The sequence below is a fragment of the Candoia aspera genome, chromosome 4 (assembly GCF_035149785.1).
Source record: "Candoia aspera isolate rCanAsp1 chromosome 4, rCanAsp1.hap2, whole genome shotgun sequence".
NCBI classification, from domain to species: Eukaryota; Metazoa; Chordata; class Lepidosauria; order Squamata; family Boidae; genus Candoia; species Candoia aspera.
In genome coordinates, this window is record NC_086156.1 from 64,889,951 (window position 1) to 64,914,646 (window position 24,696).

Below are 24,696 nucleotides of genomic sequence, written 5' to 3' on the forward strand. Positions count from 1 at the left end.
TTCATAACTCAATGGAAGAGCATATGCCCTGTATACTGTATTTCCCCAAAATTAATTCTCATGGTCTAAAATTAAATGGTCTAGTAAATTATCTAAAGGCTATATCTATGTATCTATTCATCTTGATACCATTTTTTTCATGAATTTTAAACTTATTCAGAATGGCAGCCTGTACATTGTGTAGATGAGAATTAGATAGTTTAACTATGCACCATGTGAAGTAGTACTTAATTTTATCTTTGCAGTCAACTTTCTTGATGGTCCAATTTCTAGATTTTGAGATGTGAAAGACAAACTTGGTCCCTTCCATGTCCTCAACACTGTGTACTCTTGCCTGTTCTCTAAATTAAAAATATATTAAATGTTTTAAATTTTCCCCAATGATGATTTGACCTCCTTAATATTTTTGGTTTTTTCTCCATATTTTCAATCACAAAATAGCCTTTTTAAGATACAGTTGTCATACATAGTATTTCAAGTGCGATCACACTGTATAAAGTTATTATTTACTGGCAATATTGAATTTCTTCCTTAATGCCTAACTTGGAAGTTACTATTTTCCAAAGAACCCACTGGATTAACATTCTCATTAAGTATCCACAACAATCCCAAGCTCTCTTTTCTGGTTACTAGCTACCATCTTTTGGAGTAGATGGTCCAATGATCAGACATACTACAAGGGATCTTCACAGTTCTTCATAATATTTTCTAAGATTAAAACTAAAGCAAAAAACTTCTATCTGAACAAGAGGTTTGTTTTAAAAAAAATGGGTATAAACCATTTTGAATTCTGAATAACAGAGAAAGTATCACCAACACAAGCTTTCCATTATTCTGACTTATATTTATTTATACATACAACATATAGGTGCGTCAGCCAAATTTTATCTTGAGTGAGTCATAACAGCAACAGCCACAAGCCATCACAACCATCAATTTTAGAAGCAACTCTGTTAATCATGACTCTGGTGCCTTTGTTCCCCACCCCACAAGCAACTTCTTACCCGGCCATAGAGTGTGTGTAACAGAGAGTGGCCTGTCCTATCAGCCACACAACAGCAACGGTGAGCCTGTCCTCCTTTCCCAAATTTAAGGCTCTGACCTCCAAAAGCACGCTGATAGATCTTTCCATCTTCTGTCCTGCTAAATGGCATACCATAATTCTCTAGCTGAGGAATCCAAAATGAGATAAGCTATTTAATTATGCATAAGAAGACAAAGAGAGTTAGTGAGGTAACACATAGTATGTCTGAAAATATCTCAATTCCAGGGAAAAAAATAAATAAATAAAAGGAGCTAATATAAGCTAAGCAACTTTTTAATCTATTTAGTATGTTTTGGTTGCAAGACCCACTATTATGCGACTGGGTATTTCTAACAGAATTTACTGAAAATTAGCTAGGTAACATCTCCATAGTTCCTAGACTATTCATGAACTGTGACAATACTACAAGACGGCTGTAATATGAGTGTCTAATTAGACTGATCGAAAATATCAATATCTTTTGAAATTTCAGCTATTAAAAATACATATACAGGTTCAGTATATGTATTTTAATAGCTGAAATTTCAAAAGATTTTGGTATTTTTAATCAGTCTCATTTTAGGCAAAAAACACTGAAATTTTACAAGATTTAGTGATTATATGAGATTTTGGCCATTTTTAAGTACAATAATTTCATTTAACTATGATTTACGTTTAGCAATCTGTGGGCACCATTTAGGGAGTTATACATGTCCTGATGCCTTTTGGGTTAGCCCACATACAGTTTTAAAGACCGCATCATTAATTCAGTTCTCAAAAATTGAGAACTGCACATTAGAAGGAGAATATTTAATACTGAAGCTCCTGCCATGCATAAGAAATATAGCTTTCCAGCACCAATTACTATTTTGAAGGGGAGCAACGTAAAGTTTATATGGTCACAAAGATGGCAAGCCTAGCAAAACCTGCAATCATCAACCACTTTTCTTCTTGGTATGGTCACCTTTGCTACTAAGGTTAAAAGGGGAAGGGTGAAGCTAAGAATAATCTACACTGATAAGGGCCAGTAGGACTGTACTAGCATGAAGAAAGCCAACCCACCTAGAACAAATGACAACATCAAGCCCAGAAGAAAGCAGAGGCAAACTGCTTCCATATTGCTGCTGTATGGATATGGCTGAAGCCCCAGGTTTGAAGCACTTGACTTCCACAAGTAAATCTGGACTTAATGATGCTGCCAAGCCAAAACCATAAGGCTGCTCACTAATGATGCCAGTTCCCCATTTTTCAAGGACATACACAGTTGGATCACAGAATGTGAAAAGCCAAAGAAACTTAAAACAACTAAAGCAGAAATGAAGAATACTAAGTAAACTTAAGTAGACTGGAATGGGCCATGTTAAAACAGACAATTATGATCTAACTATTCAGGGTATCTAAATCTAGAAAAATCAAGTGGTTTTTTTTCTGATCTAGCCCTGAAATTTGTGAATGGATTTACAATGGTTTTAAATGGCATGAAACATTTGGTTTGTGATTGCCCATTCACAATGGATACCATTAGTGATACCAGGAATTATCAAGAAATTAATGGTCCTATCACAAAATAAGTCTTCAGCAGTTTTTCTGGGCCTTTTCACATAGCATAGCTATTTTATTAAAGGACAAATAAAGGCAGTCAATACATATTTATGTCTCCTATTTTTCACATTGATGTTATCAATCTCAGTCAACCAGTTTCCTTAACTAAGATAACTGGTTTGTAGACAGCCAAGGAAACTGAGTAACTGTACCTCAATAACTGAAGCAGGGGCTTGCTCTGTCATGTAATGAATTGCATCCTGGTCTCCTAGCCAGTCAGAGCCTTTCACAGTATCATAGAAATGCCATCTCCAGTTATCATCTTCCATATTACCCAAAGCAGCATTGATTCCTCCCTAGAAATTAAACCATTATTTTAAAGGCAACATTATTAAAATGTTAATAAATAACGAATTTAAATTTAATGTGGGGATCAATATGAGATAATTCCTTGCCAGATCAAGAGACGAGAATTGCATGGTAAGCATGGACTTTTTCTGACCGTAAAAATATCCTAAATTTAAAAGATCTGGATAAAGGCGAAGGCCCCGGAACCTTCTCTAAAAGAAAAAAAGGAGGAACTGAATACAATTCTTTTTTGTAAAGATCAGAAAGTGATCTTTAAGGCATCCTCTCTTGCTGACTTTGAAGTCTGGTTCATGTCAAGAACAGCAATCCCTCAGATGTGTCCTCAACCATTTAGGGCCTTAAAAATTAAACACTTTACATTCTGTCCAAAAAACAATTTGGCAATTAGTACATGTAAAAATGCTCCTAGTATCTGGACCAGTTAGTAGCCTAACTGTATTTAATACCAACTGAACTTTTAAACACTCCTCAAAGGTAACCATAGATAGAGCACATCGCTACAGTCAAGTCGTGTTGCAATCAAGTCATGGGCAATTTTTACCAAGGCTGTCTCATTCAGGAATTTTAATAGCTGGCAACTGTAAAAACACACCTGGGAATCCAAATGCAGCTGGGGGGTCAAGGACCATTCCCATACTATGGGCCAGTTGTTTAAAGGGGAACGCAATCCCATCCAGAACAGGCTGAATGCCACATAACTAGAACAGCATATAAGCCTAATAAGTAAGTAAATAAATTTAATTTCTGCTTATCCAGCTCATTTATTAAATTTAGAACCAATCAAGGGAATCAATTATTTGTTTAGTTAAGTGGTAAGGGGCAGTAAAATTGGGTGTTATCAGCGTATAGCAACACTTCATTCCAAAGCTCCAGATTGAAAATTAGATTCAGAATTTTACCAGGGGTCAATTTTCCAAGGCAATATAAATATATAATGCATACTGCACTGTATGTTACCCACCAAAATCAGAATAGCAACATATACCCCCAAACATTAGCATTAATTCTGCTACACAAAGACATCTGTATGTAATATAACCCTAGCTAGCATGTGGTATGTCTCCTCTAGCTTTGAAAGACAGATTGAAACAAAGAGGTCTCTTACTTGCGCAGCAACAGTATGAGATCTGGTTGGGAATAATTTGGAAACACATGCTGTATTAAACCCAGCCTCAGACAAGCCAAAGGCAGCTCTCAAACCTGCACCACCTGCACCGACTACAACTGCATCAAATTCATGGTCCACTACAGGATACTGTGTTGAAATCTGAACAACAAAAAAAGAAGGCAGACACCCTGAGAGGAAATATTGATGAAATATTCACAATACCTAAATAAAATTTAAATTATTATTCCAATTTACACTTAGCACAATCAATAAGCAATAAGCACTATGCTGAAAAAAATTAAAATATCTCTAGTTGGTTTTTGATTAGTATTTCCTCCCCAGCTTGTGATCCTCCATAATTTAGATAATTAGATGCATCATTAAGCTCAAGTCCTTAATCCTTTGCTTCCATTCTTTCCCATGCTTTAACAAAAAATGCTTTCATTCCTGCAAGCCACCATTTGTTATATCTTTAGTATTCGGTTTGAACAGGTAAATAGATCAGGTAAATAAATATACTAGAATTTGATTGATTCCCCACAAACAAGATTGAGTGCCAGAATCCTCTATAAGGAAAATTGTGAATGTGATCATTTGAATCCAGCTCTAAAGTTTTACAAATGCGTACCCAAATATACTTACTTACTGGCCAAATGTACACATGCTAAGCCATCGCTTATTTAACCAAGGTTTATTGAATAACCCACAATTTGTTCAACAGGTTAAACCACATCATGCTAACCAAACACCTCATCCAAAAACGAACTACACTGTAACTTAAAGCAATGTGTGGACTGCTTTATGATTGCCTTTATTTTTTTGAGCATATCCACATTGGACAAAGAAGCCACATATGTGATACAGCAATAAGAACTTACTGAATCAGATACTTTGGCAGACACATTCTTCTTTCCATATGCCGTGAAGTGAAAATTACGAGAAAGCACACGACAAGCTGCTGGCCCTTGCTGAAATATGAGTAATTATGAATATAATTATATAAAAATATGAGTAATAGTTAAAATCTTCTAATGTGGTAAGTACACCAAAATGTTTGCTTACAACATGTATTTAATAAATATAGATTTATAATTATTTATATTTATAATTATTTCCATCATTTAATACTGTAATATAAATGCAATTTGTGATATTTTTCTAACAACACATCTCTTGTGTCTTCCATAACCAAATGGTATGCAGAAATTCAGTAGTTGAATTTTTCCCACAATTGTCAAAACATTTAAAAAATGAAATGATAAATGATAAGAATTATGAATTCATTCCAAACATTCTTCATTTCAACAAAAGAAAACAAAGTAGCATTAGACTTTTAGCCTGAGATTCTACTGAGCTGAATTTTATGTTGGAAAATACAAAATCTGGATAAAATACATTACAGAGTATCCTATTATGTTGATTCTAAGATTATGCTTGTTATCTATTTTAGTCAGATGAAATTAACATACATATTGCTTGGTATACTACTTTTTTAACAATGAGAATAGCTACAATTATTTCTCCTTAGACTAAAGTATAGGAAAGATAGAACATTTTACATATGCACGAAAGTTTTTTTCCCCCATTCTTCCTTCTGGGAGGAACAGATTGCTATATAGTCAAATTAACAATTAAATCCAGTATTCACAAACATTTCAAATATATTTAAGGCTCTGTCATCAGAGGACTGAACAGAACTATCAAAACAGCAAATATAAGAAGTACTTTAGGTGATAGGAAGATTATGATAGTAAGAATCTGCAATTCTGTCTCTATATACTTATTCTTGGAAGGGAAGGGAAGTATCAACTTTAATTAAAAGTACACTGCTAGTACTTAAAAAGTAGGAATTCTGTGTTTTATCCAACAGCAAAGTAATCCTAAATTGAATATGATCCCTTCCATGCACACAGAGAGGAAGAGTAATCAGAAAAAAATAAATATAAGAATGCCAACTTCAGCTGGAGATTCCTTCTAATATAAAAGTGGCACAACCAAAAAAGGGCAAAGCCAGGACAAAAAAAATACTATTAACTAAACTAATTAATTGGTTAATTAGTTATTAATATTAATAAGATCATTAATATTAATTAATTGGTTTATTATAAAATAATTTATCTTTATCTGCATTTACTAGGCATTCCTTATCATACTGTACATACAAACCTAAGTATGCAAGGGCATGCACATACACTTCTCCAGCAAAAAGAGAGAGTAAGGGGAAAGGGCAGCTGCATTAGGAACAAAGGGAAGAGAAAAGGGGAAAACAAAATTATATGATGGCAAGGAAAGGCAAGGCAGTAATTGGAGAGGTAAAATATGAGAGAGATCTGTTTAAGCATTACAAGATGCAGTCCCTCCCAAGGGTTAATTTCCAGACTAATTTTCAAAGACACCCAAACTTCGCAGCAGGAAGATTTCTAGCTTTATATTAATTCCTTTATTAAGAACAGGTTCTTCCATTTTTATCAGTGAATTTAGGAATATTATTGTGGTGGAGAAAATACCTTGCCTTCTATCAGGCAAACTAGTATTTGATTTTACTGTATTTCCTAAACATATTTTCTAAACAGATAATTAACAACCAGACATCAACCAGGGTGGATTTGATTTAAATCAAATGAGATTTGAATCATGATTTATGTACTAGTCAGGAAAAATCTATAATCATTTGTAGTAAAATGCATTCTTATTGTTTGATATAATCTCTAATACACAGAGAGAGATTTCCTTTTTAGAAGTACTTGAAATGTACAGCAGATATGGGTCAGACTTTTTTCAGATTAATTTTCAGTTAAAAAAAATGAAATGACACTACAAAGCAGATATATTCTTGCAAAGTTGTTAGGAACTGAACCATGTTCAATTAATTGTTCTGTATGTCTGCAGGATACTTTTACTATTACGTGTTAGGACTTTGAAGTTGTACTAATAATATACATCCTACTTTTCTTCAGCAAGCAGTTAAAATAGATTGTCAGCAAAAAACAAAGAACATGCATTTTTAACTTTCATTTATTAATAAAAACAATTAAAATGGCAAATCAGCCAAATCAAAATAAATTCTAAATACTGGACGCAGATATTAAATTGTCACCTGTCTTCCTCTTCATTCAGAACCTAGAACAGAAAAAAAAGCTTGCCTGCTTTTTCAGTTTCCAAATTATTCCCAAATATTGAATTACTCCAAAGAGAAGAAACATAGTTTCTATAGCACCAGAAGTAGCTACCGCTGTTAAAAAAAACAGATTACTTAAATTATAATTAAATCCAAGTATTTAATGAGAGTTCCACCAGCAAACTGGTGTGATTTTCTTTAAAACATGAAAAACAAACTTAGATTTCTTGAATAAATCCCTCTTTTCCCTAAAACATTTTAATGTTATTATGGAAGCATGGTTGCTGAATGTCCATGTTATGGACAAATTCTTTTTTTCAGCAGTTAAGGGATGACTGACAGCATGCAGTTGCCCATGGCTCTCTGCTATCCTTGCATATGTTATTCCAACCAAATATATTGTTCTTTCTCAGATCTGAGAGTAAACATGTAACATATGATTTCCTAACATGTAACATATAACATATGTAAACATGTAACATATAACATATGTAAACACAGGCAAGCATGCAAAATGCAAATGGCATGGCTAAGAAAGGCAAGACTTGGTTATATGAATGAAGCATCATTATGAGATCTTCTGCTTTGAAGATTATGAGGGAAGCACATCTGGTATACAGGATGCTTCAGGTTAGTAAATACATTCTTATGTTTTCATAATTTTTTTCTAAGGTCTGCCTGGTCATATCTTTTAGACAGGCTTCTCAGTTTAGTACTGAGCACTAATGTTTGATCAAAAATATAGTTATTTTATTACAGTTGAGCGTATTTAAATGAAAGAGGCAGATATTTCTTTTAAAGCTCCATTTTTATAAGTGAATGAACTCTGCAATATTACACAAGCTAATGAACTGACTTTTTTTTTTAGGTTGATCCAACCTCAAAATGCAAGAGTCTTATGGCTACGTAGAGGCAAACTTCATCTTAAATACTGTTTCAAAGTTCCCTGATGGCACTGTTTCAGACAATACAAGGGTCAGAAAGATATATCACCAAATATCTAATAATATCACCTAATGTATCACCAAAATTGCAAAAAGAAAGAAAACTTCATTATACAGAAATATGCATAGATAACCTTCTAATAAAACCTAGTAGATTATATAGAAGCAACTGTGAAAAAGTTGTTTTGTTTGCTTATGCTATACACTCTATCCTGTATGGTTGAGAATGCATACTCCGTTATCAGGGTTCAGTCATTTGATCAAGAACAAGATCTACTCAAGAGGGTAGAAGCTGAAGGGAAATTGTTAGATAAAATGTATAAAAAAACTCCAAAATTGTCCAAATAATCAAGATGGGAAAATTGCTATCATGAATATTGATGGATGGAGGTGTGTTCACAGCATAATTTTAAGTGCTTGTATATAAAAAGAAGTAAGTCACATTTTGTGGCACATATTACTAAATATTTTCAAGAAGTAGCAATAAAAGCTACAGCAAACTTTCAGAAGAATTTCAAATGCATTGTATGCAGGTTTGTCACATGCAGTGCAAATTTATCCAAGATTAGAAGAAAGTGAAGAAGCCCCTCCAAATAATAGCATTTATTTGCAGTGCTCATTTAATGTATCCCTTATCAAAAGATGTTTGGTAGTCCAAAGATAGGTTATATATTGCACATATTACAAAACGTTTTAATTGCTTTCCAAATTGCTCTGACGAATCTCTTGCAAGATGGCCAATGGAAGACTTTCATATATTGACCCTATATGTCATGAACTGCCCTACTTTGGAAGAATTAGTGAATAAGATCATGAAAAAATAGAACTGTCAGGGCTGTAATTCTCATTATGTGGGCACAGTGAAGCAGTGAACTTTGATTACTAATCTAAAACCTGTGCCTTGAAGGAAGTGCAGAGAAGGATTTGTTTTATTTCTGATGCTGTTGAAATTTGAAAGGATCTAAGCATAACCTTGAAAACGGAAATAAGTGGTAACAGAATTCCAGCTTATTTTCTTGCCACTATTCTCAATACCAGATTGACTGTCAAAAAGGGCTTTGGGGGTTCATGAGCTTTGATCCAAGATAAGCACTAAAATACTTCTTGTTAATCAACAAAGCAAAATTTGATTTTAAGCAGTGTTTCCTACAGCAGCTCAGCTAAACAAGGAAAATTCTTTTCTTCCCATTCTCCTATCTTATAAACACCTGAGAAGTGGTGATAAATCTATAAAGCAAAGTAAAATCAACAGAGACTTCAGTAATACATGTCTGAGCATTGCTAGGTGAAATTATGCCTCAAGTAGCAAAGTAAAGCCTTCCGTTTCTGGGAAACTACATTTATGTTGTATAATCTAGTGTGTTGGTTAAATATAAGCATTACTACATGTTCTATTCCTGCTTTCTAATTAGACATAGGTAAGAGGGTTAATTATGCTCACTAAACTTTCTAGCAGTTCCTTTTTTTTGGTTGTCTGGATGTGGTCGTCCCCTCCTGGCTTCACAAAAGTAATTTGTGTTCAGTAGATTTATTCCATGGTAGTCTTCTTTTTCAGTGGATCCTTGGATCCCCTTCCCATTCACATTCATTTCAAGTCTTGCCCTGGGTAATCCTGGAAATAACAAACCTTCAACAGCCAACACTGCCTAGACTCTGTGTTGGTCTATCGGTCATTACTCCTCTGTCTTCCCTCTTTCCCAGGAGATTTTTCTTTAAATCTCCATCTTCTTCCTCCTTTTGCCGTAGCAAAAGCAGTCCTCCTTTCCTTTAGGAAAGTTAAAATACTCCCATGTGGGAATACCATGCTACCATGATTATGTGGTACTCAGTAGAATGTATACTTTTATTTATTTATTTATTTTTCAAACTTCTATTACCGCCCATCTCCCCCAAGAAAGGAGGACTCTTTTAGGTTTGCAGGAGTCAGTTCTGCCAATTTAAGTGTCAGTTTCTGTCCCTCTCCCTATCTCTTGCATTTATATTTGGTCTCCTCTTCCTCACCCAGATACATTGCATCACCTCACATTCTTTATTCACTGTCTTTGCGATTTTAGAGAGAGATAACTTATCAAGGCTGTTAATTGACTTCTCATTTCCATATTAGCAAGTGGAATAGTATATACAATAGCTACTGTGGAAGTTATGTTCGTGGTTAGAAGTTTCTTTTAACGTCGAGACCAAATTACGTATACTTTTAAGAAAAACAAAGTCCAACAAGAAGTCTCTGAACAAAGAAATATAAGGACCAAGAAATAAGTATCGGTTTTTTAAAATATTCACGAAATGTCTGTCAGTCCTTATAGCTGTTAGAAACATATAATTCCTGTTTGGAAAACGAAATGCCACAACCAGGAAAAAAAAAATCGAACTTTTCAGTTTCTTATCCTAACCTGGGCCGAATACACGAAGCCAATTAAGTTGCACATCCGGCCTGCTTGAACCACTATTATCCGACTGAAGCTGCAAAACCTACCCACAAGCGCAAGGGATAAATTTATTTAGTTGACCCCGCCCGTACCAAGACTTACCTTGCAGAACAGCTGCAAATATCGCAGCCTCCGCAAAGTCAACGCCATTTCAACCCGGTAGGAAATTACGCTACTGCGCGTGTGTGGGAGATGGGACCTGACTGAGCAAGCGTCGCACGGAGAGCGCGGTTGGTTAGCAGCAGTGCAGGAAAAACCAAAACAAATTAATCCAGGTAGGTTTTATGATTTCAGTCCTGCGTTGTTTCGATCTGAAAATCAAAAGTTATGAAAGCTCCGAAGCTTTTAACTATGCTACCACACATCCAGGACAACTCATTTTCAAAGGATTTTTTAAAAGAAAAATCAGTACAGTTGATGTCTTCTACGGTTTTCACCCCTGCCAGTGGAGTGGTTTATCCCGAAAAAAGCTGGACGAGCCTGATAAGCATCTTGCGCACGCGCAGTGGTAGCTTAATGCTCAGCAGCTGCAATGGAGGGGTAGAATATTCTTTTGACAGAACTTCTGATCGTGGATTTTCTTTTCACCTTTGTTTAATGTCACGTGAAGATTTGTTGGTATGGGTTTGCATTGTTTCATATTTAAAGTGGTGTTAGTTTAATAAAAGAGAGGACGCTTGTGAGACAATATATGTAGTTGACAACTAAAGTTAACGGTACTGTAGTCCACTGGGCCCTGAAAATCTTGTACTCCGTAATAATTGCGTTTTTACTCAGTAAAATTGTATAATAACTACTACATTTTTGGTACAATTGCACATGATGAAATGTTTCTTCATACAGGTTTGTCTATATAAAAAAATAATGCTTGGGGAAAGGTTTTTGCTTAGATTTCTCTCTGCAAAGCTTGTTATTGAAGAGCAGCCAGTTAAGTAGTGGAGCGTAGATGGGAGCTTATGTAGGGACAAGGAGTATATTGTGACTCGCCAAATGTAATGGAGTTCTTCAGCCCTGATAGGTGGCAGTAATGATTAACGTACAACTCAGCCAGTGAATCTAGAGAAATCACAGAAGGTTGCTGTTTGTAAATCAGCCATGCCTAGGCATTTGAAGCCTGGTATTAACAGCTGGTGGCTTTATGTGAAAACACTTTTCTTCCATTAAATGGGTTTATACATTGTAATCTTTGTGATTTAATTTTTATAAGTATTAGCACAGATATGTGGGCTTGCATTAGAATAAACATGTGCTTCAACATTAAATACTTTAATTCCACCCACCCCCCAAAAATCAAAGTTTGTACATTCTAACAATGGCTTTTATTCTTTCTGGAAGTAAAACATACTTTTATTGTTTTAAATTATTTGAGTATTATAATGTAGTGGCACAAATATGTTAATATTATTAACATTTTTATACAAGGCTAGAATTGTATTGTTATTTCATTTTAGTTTTTGGATGTCTTTGATCAAGAGGTTTCTTTCTTGTTTCCCCAAATATTCAGATACTTTTGTGCCCTAAAGAGAAATTAAGGGTAAGCTTTATTACTGTTATCTGTTGTGTCCTTTGACTTTCATGATATAATATGTTGCTTTGAATATTTAAAGTGTTATGGTGTTAGCAGGTGTAAACACTGAGTTTTGGGTTCCGTAGCTAAACAAAGACAGGGGAGACTATTAGGAAATCTCAAGGCTGTAGGCTGGATTGGAAAATCAAAAAATATTCTGAAAGAAGGCAATGGCAAGCTATTTTCATAAACGTAGCCAAGAAAACTGCATGGATGTACCCATGAAGTTTCAAATACAGCTCAGTTCCAAGGGGTCTTTACTTTAAAAGGTATTATATCTCTATTTAAACTCTGGAAAGCATTTGCATTACCTTTTTCCTATGATGTTCAATGTTTGTAAAGATGAGACAGAATTCAGTGTAATGGGTTATGAAATTGAGAGTGTCCTAACAGTCAGGAACCACGCTTACACGAGGAATAGGTTTTATTACTGCTACATTAGACAGAAAATCCCAACAAACTGAAGAAGCGTGGGAAAACTCAGACAGATAAACCCCAAAAGTCAAGGCAGGTCTGTTCTGTGTCTCTTTGAATGGCTGCTCAACTCCTCACTACTATGCATGCGTTTTCCCCCCTGGATAGGGGCCCCCTCCTGCTCACCATCAGTTCTCATGACAGAGAGGTTAAGAATACATTTTCTTTTTATCTGAGGGGAAAACCCTCTAATGAATGCATTTCCTAAGAATTCCAGCTAAAACTGTATGATCCCAAAAGAAAGTAAATCAGTTTTCTTTCTTTAACCATGCCTATTACTATGATAATTACCATAAGAATTCCATAAAGAAATAAGTCTGTATTGTAGAATTATGGAATTCTATTGTATCATAGAATTATTGTATAGTACAGAAACTTTGGAGATAATCTAAACCAACTACCTATTTAATATGGGGTATAATACAGTCCTTGAAAGACAGTTATTCAACTTCTGCTAAAATACATTCATAGAAGGAAACTAGATCATCCTTCTACAGCTAGTCTAGTATATTGCCAAACAGGCCCTTACCAGTTGAAACTTTTCTAATATTTAACTAAAATTTACTTCCCATCCATCCATTGGACATAATTCTGCTCTCCAAAGCAACAGAGAAAAATTCTACTCCATTTTCTCAATAATAGCATTTCAGATATTTGAAGACTGCTATAATGACTTCCCCCAATCTTTTCTTCAGCTAAATATATCTTGCTCTTACAACTGTTCCTCTCAGGGCTTGCATACTAATTTTCTTCTTCTCTGAATGGATTACAAGAATGGGCACCCTACCAGTTCTCAAAACTTGCCATCCTCCCTCATACAGATACTAAGCATTAAAAAAACAGCTTTATGCTTGGATAAAATAATAACTTGTTTTAAGATTTATTAACTTTTGTTTAAAATGGTGCATTGCTGTTTGTAGTCCTGATTATCTGGTTTACATAGTGCTTATGCATCTGCCTAGTTGCAAGTGTGAGAGCCAGTGCAATGTAGTGGTTAAGATGTCAGTCTCGGATTGGGAAGATACAGGTTCAAGTCCCTCCTCTTTGGAAACTCACTGGGTGACTTTGGGCCAGTCACTTTCTCAACTCAGCCTATTTCATAGGGTTGCTGTTAATATTAAACACACATATTGTCAGAACCCACAATCAAAGAGTTGTTAGATCTGTTGATTGTGTTCTCTGCCATTGAAGCAACAAGTGTCAAACTCTGGATGGAAGGGGGAAAATTGCTGAGAGTGAGAAGGAATCCAAGGTCGTATCAGCCAGCCGGCCAGGATTGGAATGCTGGACTGTTAAGGGAAAAGGGGGGGGGTGGAATGTGGAGGAGGTTTTGACGTGCCTATGTGTCTTTTATCAGGTAGCTGTGTGAGAACTTTTGTAGTCATGGCTTTATGTAAAGTTCTGACACAGTTGGAGTTCTTGATTTTAAGGGACACTGACTGTATTCAACACATGTCTTGTAGTTAAAAAAATATTTTAATAAACTCAGAGTAATGGTAAATAGCAAGTCATAGCATAAGAAGCTAATGAAAAAATTGCTCAAGATAGGTGAGTGTTTCTAAGGAATGAGATATTAAAAGGACAGTTGCAAATAATTCCAGTGCGGAAGAAAAAAGGCGGACAGCCAAAAAACTAATCTGCCAATACTAAAAGCTTAGTGAAGATTTTATAATAAAAAGGGTACAAACAGAAAATGGTAAAGGGCCAGATTACAAAGAAGAAGTATAAATAGGTAGGCCAGAATTGTAAAGCTTGTGTCAGGAAAACAAAAACTCAACAATGAGCTGAAATTATTAAAGAATTCTAACAAAAAGGCCTTTTTAGATATGGTCAGAATTTTAAAAAAAGAATCAGAATACCAGCTGCTTAATGAAATGGCACAATGCTAAGAAAAGTCAGAATTACTCTTATTTCAGTTTGATCTTCTCTAACAGAAAAGTACTGTATGAGTCCCACCCAGGGCTGGCTCTAGAATTTTGGCACCCTAAGTTAAGTCATATTCTGGTGCCCCCTGTGGTTTGGCTCATCTTTCGATTTTGTTGGAAATTTCAAAAAATTGGTGTCTTGTCTTTTTTTCTTTGAGTTTTTGAACTATACATTTATGATTTTCAGCCCCAGTTTTTTTCCTTTTCTCTAACATTTTCACCCTATTTACACTGCAAAATTATATTTAACTCTCAAGCAGGTACACTGGCTCATAAAGTGCACTGTTGCTACTTTTTGCTCTTTTACTGTGTTTTTTGGAAGTCTTTTAAATTTTGGTGCCCCCTAAAATTTGGTGCCCCTAGTCCGGTGCCTACTTGGCCTTAGCTTAGAGCCAGCCCTGGTTCCATCAGGAAAGTGTGAGGAATGGTAGAAAGTGGTAGAACTGACGTTTGAGACTAACGTGTTCAGGAAATGCCTTATTATGAATGAGTTTAAATCTCAGACCAGTTGAATTGTGTCTCAGAGTGCTGAACAAACTAGCTGATAATTTGACTAAGAGTTTATTATTTTTGGGAAAATAATCAAAGATATGACAGATCAGATTCGGCAGCAGTATGTTTTTCCCTAACATTTTCCAAATTCACTATGTCATGGATATAAGTAATTTTTCAGGGAATTCTGTCAGAAGTATATCAGTTTAAAAGTATACAGCTGAGTGTAAAGTCGGGTAATAACTATCTCAAGAGTTATTTTCTCTAATTTTAAGGTTTGTCTATGAATAATTTAAATAATCCTCCTCCTAACTGGAACATTCAGCCTAATGCAAGAAATAATGAAGAACATGGAAGCAAATGGAATTATGCTTTGTTGGTTCCAATGTTGGGGCTGGCTGTCTTCCGTAAGTGACCTTCAAATAAAGTCTGAATTTTTCAGATTACTTTGAAGTTTAAATTGTTCTACTCTTTCTGTTGTTAAAATGGGGTCATCTAACAAACATTTTATGCTTATTTTAAAGACTATCTAGGCTTCTTTCTCCCAAATGTAATGGTAGATAAAATTTATTCACCAGTTATGTATATCTCAATATTGTCAGGATGGGGATGGACGTATCTGAATATATCTATAGAATCTTTATATATGACACTTTAGTATTTATCAGGAATGTTCAACCAACACAGACCATATCTCTATCTCACAAACTAACCCAATCCTCTTTCTGTGGGTCCAAAAGGATAGCTCGTCCTGATCTCATTCCTAGTCTGAAGTATATTCAGGAAACCTGGAGCTGTGTCATTAGTATTAAAAAAAAGATTCCCACAGCTTTTTTTTCCCTTTAGCTAAGAAAATATTCAAGGCTCAGCCTTTGCAGGCAGCCAGATTTCTTTTTTTCTCCCAGTCAGCCAACTGCCTAGAATTTTGCTAAAGGAATCTTGCAGAGACTCAGCAGGAGAAATATAAGTTACTTCTAATTTATGGCCATGCAAGCTTACAAAGTCTTCAGCCCAAGACAGTTTGTAACTTTAAGTGTAGAACTCAATATAAGAATTTTTCCATATTTTACTTTTTCGTTTTTGACTGCTTACTGAGCCCACTTTGATGACATTTGTAAAGCTCCTTTGCCAGTGCAATTTGAATGAGATCTCCCCCATCTTTCCTGCCCTTTCATCTCTTGTCATTGCCCTTTGCATTGACCAATTATGGACCAATTTAGAAACCCTAGAGACAGGCATATATATTAAGATTAATCAGTCCTGGGACCACACCCTGTTCCTATTCTCCAGACACTTACAAACATTCTTGGCTGCAGTGGAAAAGGTTATTGTGACATTATTTTTTATCTGAAAGCAGAATAGTAGTACCAAGGCTGCTGAAACATCATCATCTCATTTTTCTCCCTCCTAATTGTGTTGTTTATATAAGCTTCTGTTCCCCTTAGTCTGTTGTACTGCTCCCAAGTGAGACATAGAAGAAAGAGAAACAATAATGTTCATAATGGTTCTAGAACATGCTTCCTTCTTTAGGATCTGGCCTCTTTCCAGGAACATTGCCTGAGGCCGGACTTGAAATGTTTGGTACCTAGGAGGATTTGGGCAAGAGCACTGGATGACATTTGTACTTATGCTTACTCCTCTTCTCCCCCCATCCATTCCCAACTAAAGAGAAGTGTTGCAGTTCTGCCTCATCCCTTCCTCCACAATTATCTCCCTCCTCCACCACAGCCAGAAACATAGGAGCCTGAGTTTCTCCTGTGTTCCCCCTCTCCCTCTCCCAACGAACTGATGTGATGAGACCACTACCTTGGTTCTTACCAGCCACTTCCTGGCAAGACTGCAACCTTGTGGACCCAGGATGGCCAGCATAAGTACCAAATAATTTTAAGGACAGGGGACCATAACACTTTTGCCTGACAAAAATCAAATGTAACTTTCCCCTAATACCTTTGTTTCTGCCTCTCTCATCTTTGGAGATACCTGTGCTGGCATAAAGCATAAAAACATTAAATGAATAGCCATAAAGAGATAGGTAAGAGATTATAATCTCTAACACTCTTACACATCTATGGGATGCGGAAGACACTATTTTCTAATGTAAAGAAAGAAGGCAGACACATACAATGACATTATTACAGTAAAAAATAAAAATAATTATATAATGGTTGAACACAGGAAGACTAAGCAAGAATTGAGAAATCAAAGACTTTGAAATGTAACAAGTTACAGTATGTTGTAAAAAGGGAAGAAGGAAATAGATGGGAAGAGAGAAGATTGGAAAATTGGATAAACAATCTAATTGAAGGAAAAGAAAAAAATGTTAGATTATGACACAATTAATTTAAAAAAATGAGTTGGTTATGTGAAAGAGAACAAGCTCATGCAGAAAACTATTCTAAAGGAGTCTCATTTTCTTCAACCCCCTCCATTTCCAAACAGTGTAATTAGGTGACTGATCGTAAGGTTCACCCTGATCTGAGGACAAACTCATTTGATCTCTGATTCCACTGCTTGCCCTTTCTTTCACCCACATCATATCAGCAGAGGCCAACCTAAGCAAACATGAAAGTTACTTTTTAAATCTCCCCCTTTTTTGGTGTCTGATGTTCTGCCTTTTCATTGTGTGCTTAGTATATGCCAGAAACAGAGTTCTGCAGAAGAATTTGAATCTAAGACAGGACAAATTAAGAGAAGTATGTTGTATCTCAAATAAGTCCAAAATTGTCCCACTCTTTGTCAGATTTGGCTTCACACAAAGTTGGAGCCCAGTTCTAGTATTTATCATGATAGTTTATTTTCATGTCCTCATGTCTTACAGGTTGGATTTGGTCCAGAGAATCTAAGAAAGAGATAGAAAAAGAGAAAAGAGATGTCTACAGAAAACTGTCATTGGTACAGAAAGAGCTTGAATCTAAATATCGTGACATAATTATAGAAAACCGCAGAATGGTTGCCCACTTGGAATTAGAATTGGAGAAGGAGCGGAACAGAACCCTAAGTTATCGCAACGCACTCATCTCTCAGAGTTACAAACTGGTAGAAGAAAGAAAAACTTTGGAACAAGAGCGCACAAAGATAGAACAAGAGAAACTGATACTGCAGCGCTCTGGTGCTGCTGGTGCTTTGTATCGGAACTGTCTGGAGAAGGAAGAGCAATGGCAAAAGAAAGCCACTATTTTACTAAAAGAGTTTGAAGAAGCTTTAATGGAAAGGCAGAATATGTACTGTAGCCTTGTGCTACCAAGATATCATCGATTGGCAGTGGAGAAAAAAATGCTAGCCAAAGCAGCAACTGATCCAGTTGGTTTGGAATTGGAACTGGAAGCTGGCTTAAAAGATATTTTCAGGCATGATACCTCTTGCAGCAATTTGTTAAACACCAATAAACATCAAAATGGAAAGCTAATGTGGATCTACCTTCGATATTGGGAGTTATCTGTTGAACTCAGAAAATTTAAGAAGGCAGAGAAGGTATTTTTCGGGAAAAGTGGCTAAAGTAGGCTATCCCTGTATTATATCAATCTAATCCTCTCCAGAGCTGTTAAACTTCAGCCCAGAGAATCCCCATGCTGGCTTCGTGATTTCCATATACTTTTGTGAAGTATATATCAGTACCTTTAGCTTACTGCTAATAATAATATATTATTATATTATATTATATTATATTATATTATATTATATTATATTATATTATATTATATTATTAATCTAAATGTGTGTTGGGTGATACCATATAATGTATGCCAACTAAATACCTATGGTTTTTGTATTAGCAGTGCTACTATGTTCAATAAGATTTATTTAAAAATAGTATTTTATTTCCACATTTCTATGGTCCTTTCTATGTTGCCACTTTTTTCATTCCTCAGACCTTCAAATATACTCTCAACCATGGTTATCCTGACCACTGCCAACTTCAAATGCAGAGATCATCACATCAGACAATGAGTGATAAAAATCCATATCCAGCTAATCAAATTAATGCTTAAAATATGTAATTTCACTGTAAAATCTTTACAAAGAAAAATAAATACAAACAATAGAAATGGGATTATATCTGGCACAGTTATTAAGTATATTCGGCATAAGTCCAAAAGAAGGAATAGAGTATTTCACTGTCTGAATTGAAGAACTTTCCAATAGAATTCTTGGGAAAAAATCAATTTCAATTTTTAGCTTCTTGCTTAAAACTTGTTGATATATTCACCAGGAGTCAAGTTCACCTTAAGAATACTTTTATCTTTACCATATTAAATTAACTTGTTTCTGCCTGATATACTGTATAAGATACTAATATTTTCAGTAAACTATGCAAGAATCATAGATAAATTGAAGAGGAAAAAATCAAAGATGTTAAGAAAATACTCATGTACCATTCAGCATTATAAGGTGTACGAGTGGGTATCAAAGATGGTCAATATATAGGGATCAGATTTTATTAAAGAATTTAAAGCAAACAGTAATAGCTTAATTTCAGGTAAATACGACGTTCTTTATCAACAAAGTTATTTGCTCTACTTCCCATGAAAAGATCTAAAAACACCCAAAATGTCTGCATTGCTATTCTGTCTTTAAAAAATACTGATTATGTCCAAGCACAGACGAATATTATATTAATGCAAAGTACATTCATACAAAATGGTTAGGAAATCATGGAGAATTTGAATGTTATTTATAGACTATACTGGTTTTGAGTTAATTTTTTTCACCATTAAAGAAGTCACCTCATTAGTATTTGAGACTCCATTGCATCACTCAGTATGTACAAAAACTAATTTTACTTTGAAAAAAGTATACAATAATGTTATTAAAGACATGAGCCCTTGGAGTGGGCAGTCCATCCATATTTGATGAGAACTCTGATGTATGTGATTAAAAAAAATAAAAAATCCTGGTGATAGTGTTAGTTTTCTTTTAAAAGAAAATAATTATTTGGTCTTTGCTTTGCCTGGATGAGTCATAAAGAATGAAGTTCTTGGGATAAGAGGCTGTCACCCCAAGGAAGGAGGAGGATATCCATTAGGACAAACTCATTACTAAGAGGGCCATCTTACATTAAAGAGACATTCTTTTGCATTGAGAATAGGCTTCTGGTGGGGCATGGGAATGTTTAGAATTGAGCAATTTGATTACAGGAGGTATAAACAGTTCTGGGAATGGTATATACTACACAAAGACTTCTTTGGTATGAAGATTGCAGATATTGCATACCATATAGAAAATCTTGTACATAATGCTGGAGATGAGCCAGTGGTAATAGAGCACATCAGTACTAACACTATGAGGAAACATACATGCCGTCCTGGAAACCAAATTAAGTTGTTGAAATTCAGCATGCTAAACAGTAGTTTTCTGTGACCTATCCCTGGGACGGGGCCAATTAATATGTGGAGGAGACTGATGTCAGGAGGACAATTTAGATTTGTGAAGTGTTGCAATATATGTACTGTTTCCCATCTTGGGAAACCAAGATGGCGACCGCAAGCAGATGCTGTTTGCTGCTCTGGGGGGGTGAGTTTGAGATCACCCGAACTGCAGCCGCAGCCTCCATTTGCAGTTTGAGGTTTTTATGGGGGCTGAAGACAACAATCCAAGCCCAAATTGGGAGTTGGCAAAATCCCCCCGCCCCCGGACAGAGTGGTAGGAAGCGGAGGGCCCTGTTGCAACAGCCTCTTATCGGAGCCAGAGCAGGAGTCGTTCCTCCCTCCCCTCCTGTCCTTGCCTCCACCGGGCGGCTGGCAGCGAACGGGCAACCGGGTGGCTGGCAGCAAGCAGCGGGTAGCCTAGCAGCTGGCAAGCAGCAAACCTGGGATGCTAGCCCGGCCTTTGTGGGGCGGCAGAACCGGGCGGTGCGGTGGACTCTGGTGGCCGGAAAAATCTGGCAGCGGTAGATCAACCACCTGGCCCAGGGCGTTGGGGCACAAGACAACGGACAACGAACAAGAGGCTGGAATTGAGAATTCGGCGGACTGGGGGTTTGAGGCACCGATGAACTGCAGCACGATAAAGCAAGCCGGGCAGTCTTGAGAACATCGAGATAGAGATTATAGCAAATTAACTGACCATCCCTTCTTAACCGTCCCAGGATATAATTAGGCTGTTAGGGATCCCTAAATGGTGAACAGTGGGACCCCTCAGGTGTGAGAGACGTGAGAGGGTGCCCAGGTTTGGATGGGTAGTGCGAGAACACTCACCTTCTTGAGTGAGAGGCAAGAGGTGAGCAGTAGTGGTTGGGTAGCCCCCCTGCTGACTAGTGAGAGAAGCTGAGGGGGGACACAGTGTGTGAGTGTGGGCGGTGGTTGGGCTCTACCAGTGCCGAGAGCGTGAGCTGGTGCACTGGGGGAACCCTCCATCGCCCTGTGATTGAGTTGCAGTGTGGTTGTGTGAATGAATGGAAGGGTTCCTATCCTTAACCAGCGATCTTAGGAGTCCAGGAATGGGGGCTAATGGACCTCGAGATCCTGGGGGTTGTAGGGCGGGGCAGGTGATTGAGGTGGTGACAGGTAGGGGACGATATGACAGGAGCCAGAGGGCAGGTCATCATAGAGGAAGATGCCCCTGGTGCTTGTTACCTGTGGCGTGTTCCGGCTCTCTGTGCTCGAACCCGGGTCCTGGACAGCAGACTCGTAGTTGTCCTGACTTTTGGCTGCTGCTCTATAATGCCAGGTCAATAAACAACAAGGCCCCCCTCATATGTGACTTGATCACAGAAGAGGGGGGAGACCTGGCATGTATTACTGAGACCTGGCTGGGCGTTGAAGGAGGTGTTGCTCTTTCAGAGATATGCCCAGTTGGGTTTCGAGTCTGGCATCAGCCGCGACCTCAGGGCAGGGGAGGAGGGGTGGCTGTTGTCATCCGAGAATCCCTAGTGGCCGTCAGGGGCCCTGCTCCACAAGTGGCTGGGTGTGAGACCCTGTTCTTCAAGCTGGGTTCTCGAGAACAGTTGGGAGTGCTGCTACTGTACCAGCCTCCCTGCTGCGTAGCAACCTCCCTGCCTGAGCTGCTGGAGGCTGTCTCAGGTTTGGCAGTGGAGTTCCCCAGGCTTATGGTGTTGGGGGACTTCAATCTGCCTTCCCTGGGGCGGTCCTCGGAAGCAGCCTGGGAGTTCATGGCTACCATGGCAACCATGGGCCTGTTCCAGATTATTCAGGACCCGACTAGAGACAGTGGCCTCACCCCAGACCTAGTTTTCTTGTCGGAGCAGTGGCAAGATGATCTGAGGGGAGAATTACAGCTTTCTCCTTTGTCACGGTCAGATCATGCCCTGGTGGCCTTGAGATTCTCTCGTGCCACACCCCTCCACAGGGAGGCAGGACCCATTCGATTGGTCTGCCCCCGGAGACTGATGGACCCGGCTGGGTTTCAGAGGGAGCTGGGGGTTATACCCGAGTCTCTCCTGCACGGTCCAGCGGGGGCCCTGGCTGCTGCCTGGAATAGGGAGGCAGCTGGAGTCTTGGACAGGATTGCGCCTGTGTGGCCTCTCTTGCCCACCCAAACCCAGCACTCCCCATGGTTTACAGAGGAGCTCAGGGTTTTGAAGAGGGTTAAGAGATGCCTAGACGGCCCCTGGAGGAAGACAAAAACCGAACCTGACCGGACACAAGCTAGAGCCGCAATTAAGGCCTACCTTGTGGCGGTAAGAGCGGCGAAGCGCCAATACTTCTCCGCTCTTATTGCATCCGCAGAATGCCACCCGGCAGCCCTGTTTAAGATTACCCGATCCCTTTTAGGGAAAGGCGAGTCAGACTTCCATCTACAGGGCTGCACGGAGGAATTTTCAGGGCACCTGCAGGATAAAATCGCTCAGATCCGGACCAAGTTGGACTCCAAGTGTGAGAAAGTCGGAGGAGATACCCAGGGAACGTACTTACCAGGTTATCTGGGACCAGTTCGATCCTGTTGAACCTGAGGAAGTGGACAGGATCCTTCAGACTATAAATGCTACCATGTGCCAATTAGACCCATGCCCCTCCTGGCTGGTGAAAGCAGCATGGGAGGTGACATGTGGCTGGGTCCAGGCGATGGTAAACACATTCTTGAGAGAGGGGGTGTTCCCAGCAGCCTTTAAAGAAGCGCTGGTGCACCTCCTCAAGAAACCATCGCTGGACCCTACTATACTGGACAATTTTTGCCCAGTCTCCCACCTCCCCTTTTTGGGGAAGGTGGTTGAGAAAGTGGTGGCTTTGCAGCTCCAGAGGATTCTGGATGAAACGGATTATCTAGACCCCTTTCAGTCAGGTTTCAGGCCCGGTTATGGGATGAAAATGGCATTGGTCACACTTATGGATGACCTCTGGTGGGAGCGAGATGGAGGCAGTGCATCCATCCTTGCTCTTCTTGACCTCTCAGCAACTTTCGATACCATCGACCATGGTATCCTTCTGGACCGACTTAGGGAGTTGGGGGTGGGCAGCATGGTTTTGCACTGGTTCACCTCTTTCCTCCAGGGTCGGTCGCAGTTGGTGTTGATGGGGAGCGAGAAATCTAGCCCGTGGCCCCTCCTTTGTGAGGTGCCACAGGGTTCAGTACTCTCTCCACTCCTTTTTTAACATCTACATGAAACCACTGGGCGAGATCATCCATCACTACGGGGTGAGGTATCATCAATATGCAGATGATACCCAATTATATATCTCCATCCCAGGTGAAGTAAGTGATGCTGTGGCCACCCTTTCCGAGTGCCTGGGGGCTGTGGGGGCCTGGATGGGGGACGACAGGTTGCAGCTGAACCCGGGGAAGATGGAGTGGCTGTGGATTAATGGCTCCTTGATTTCTGGGAAATTGTCATCTTTAGTTCTGGATGGGGTTGCACTGCCCCAGACCTGGTACGTAACTTGGGGGTCCTCCTGGACTCACGGCTCCTGCTCGAAGAGCAGGTGGCAGCCGTGGCTAGGAGAGCCTTTGTGCAACTTTGTGTTGTGCACCAGTTACGCCCATTCCTGGAGCGAGAGGCCTTTCGAATGGTCACTCATGCCCTGGTTCTCTCTCATATAGACTACTGCAATGCGCTCTACATGGGGCTACCCTTGAAGAGTATGCAGAAGCTACAGCTGGTGCAAAATGCAGCTGCGTGGGCGATCTTGGGTTTCCCAAGATCAGCACGTCACTCCTTTGCTCCATGAGCTGCATTGATTGCCAGTATGCTTCCGGGTCCAATTCAAGGTGTTGGTTATCACCTTTAAAGCCCTACATGGCACGGGTCCAGGTTACCTAAGGGACCGTCTCCTCCCCATCACATCAGCCCATCCCACCCAGTCATGTAGAGAGGGCATGCTACGAACCACGTCTGCACAAGAATTCCATCTGGCGGGGTCCAGGAGGCGGGCCTTCTCTGCAATAGCACCTGCCCTTTGGAATATCCTTCCCCCGGAAGTGAGATTGGCTCCCTCCCTCCTGGACTTTAGGAAACAGCTAAAGACCTGGTTCTGTAATTATGCCTGGGGCGGGAGGGAGAGTAGCCATTCTTGGGGATGGTTAGTTTCTTAGAAGGACCCAGCTCTGCCTGCAAATCATAAAGAACTTTTAGCCATCGAGGTTTGTATTATATTTATTGTATTTGTATTATAGGGTTTTATATTTTTATATTTTTATCTGTTTTATTGTAAACTGCCCAGAGTCCCTTTTGGGAGATGGGCGGTGATAAATTTGATTAAATAAATAAATAAATACGTACAAAAGAGTTGGTTTCATCAAGAAGGAATCACACT

At 38.5% G+C, this 24,696-nt stretch overlaps 2 protein-coding genes and 1 long non-coding RNA gene across 5 annotated transcripts in view; 2 read left to right on the forward strand and 1 right to left on the reverse strand.

Annotated features, from left to right (window-relative positions):
• Positions 1–10,752, reverse strand: part of SDHA (succinate dehydrogenase complex flavoprotein subunit A) — a 41,095-nt gene extending 30,343 nt beyond the window's left edge. The window contains exons 1-5 of the mRNA XM_063300307.1: positions 10,634–10,752; positions 4,922–5,011; positions 4,041–4,202; positions 2,779–2,922; positions 1,005–1,169 (exon numbers count right to left, since the gene is read on the reverse strand). Of these exons, the coding sequence (XP_063156377.1) occupies positions 1,005–1,169; positions 2,779–2,922; positions 4,041–4,202; positions 4,922–5,011; positions 10,634–10,681 (609 nt within the window). The 5' untranslated portion in view covers positions 10,682–10,752. The remainder of the gene's footprint in view (positions 1–1,004; positions 1,170–2,778; positions 2,923–4,040; positions 4,203–4,921; positions 5,012–10,633) is intronic.
• On the forward strand, positions 7,662–8,419 carry LOC134496227 (uncharacterized). The gene is made up of 2 exons (XR_010067883.1): positions 7,662–7,791; positions 8,030–8,419. It is a non-coding gene; the product is annotated as an uncharacterized LOC134496227 (long non-coding RNA).
• A 292-nt stretch (positions 10,753–11,044) lies between the features above and the next one.
• Positions 11,045–19,587, forward strand: CCDC127 (coiled-coil domain containing 127). 3 transcript variants are annotated; one of them, XM_063300310.1, is made up of 4 exons: positions 11,045–11,149; positions 12,036–12,065; positions 15,265–15,396; positions 17,808–19,587. In XM_063300310.1, the coding sequence occupies exons 3-4, from the start codon at positions 15,273–15,275 to the stop codon at positions 18,482–18,484; spliced, it is 801 nt and encodes a 266-aa protein (XP_063156380.1). In that variant the 5' UTR covers positions 11,045–11,149; positions 12,036–12,065; positions 15,265–15,272; the 3' UTR covers positions 18,485–19,587. The 3 variants fall into 3 exon arrangements, with proteins under 3 accessions (XP_063156380.1, XP_063156379.1, XP_063156381.1); XM_063300309.1 differs by lacking the exon at positions 12,036–12,065; XM_063300311.1 differs by lacking the exons at positions 11,045–11,149; positions 12,036–12,065 and having other exon boundaries at positions 14,716–15,396.
• Positions 19,588–24,696: the final 5,109 nt, after the last annotated feature.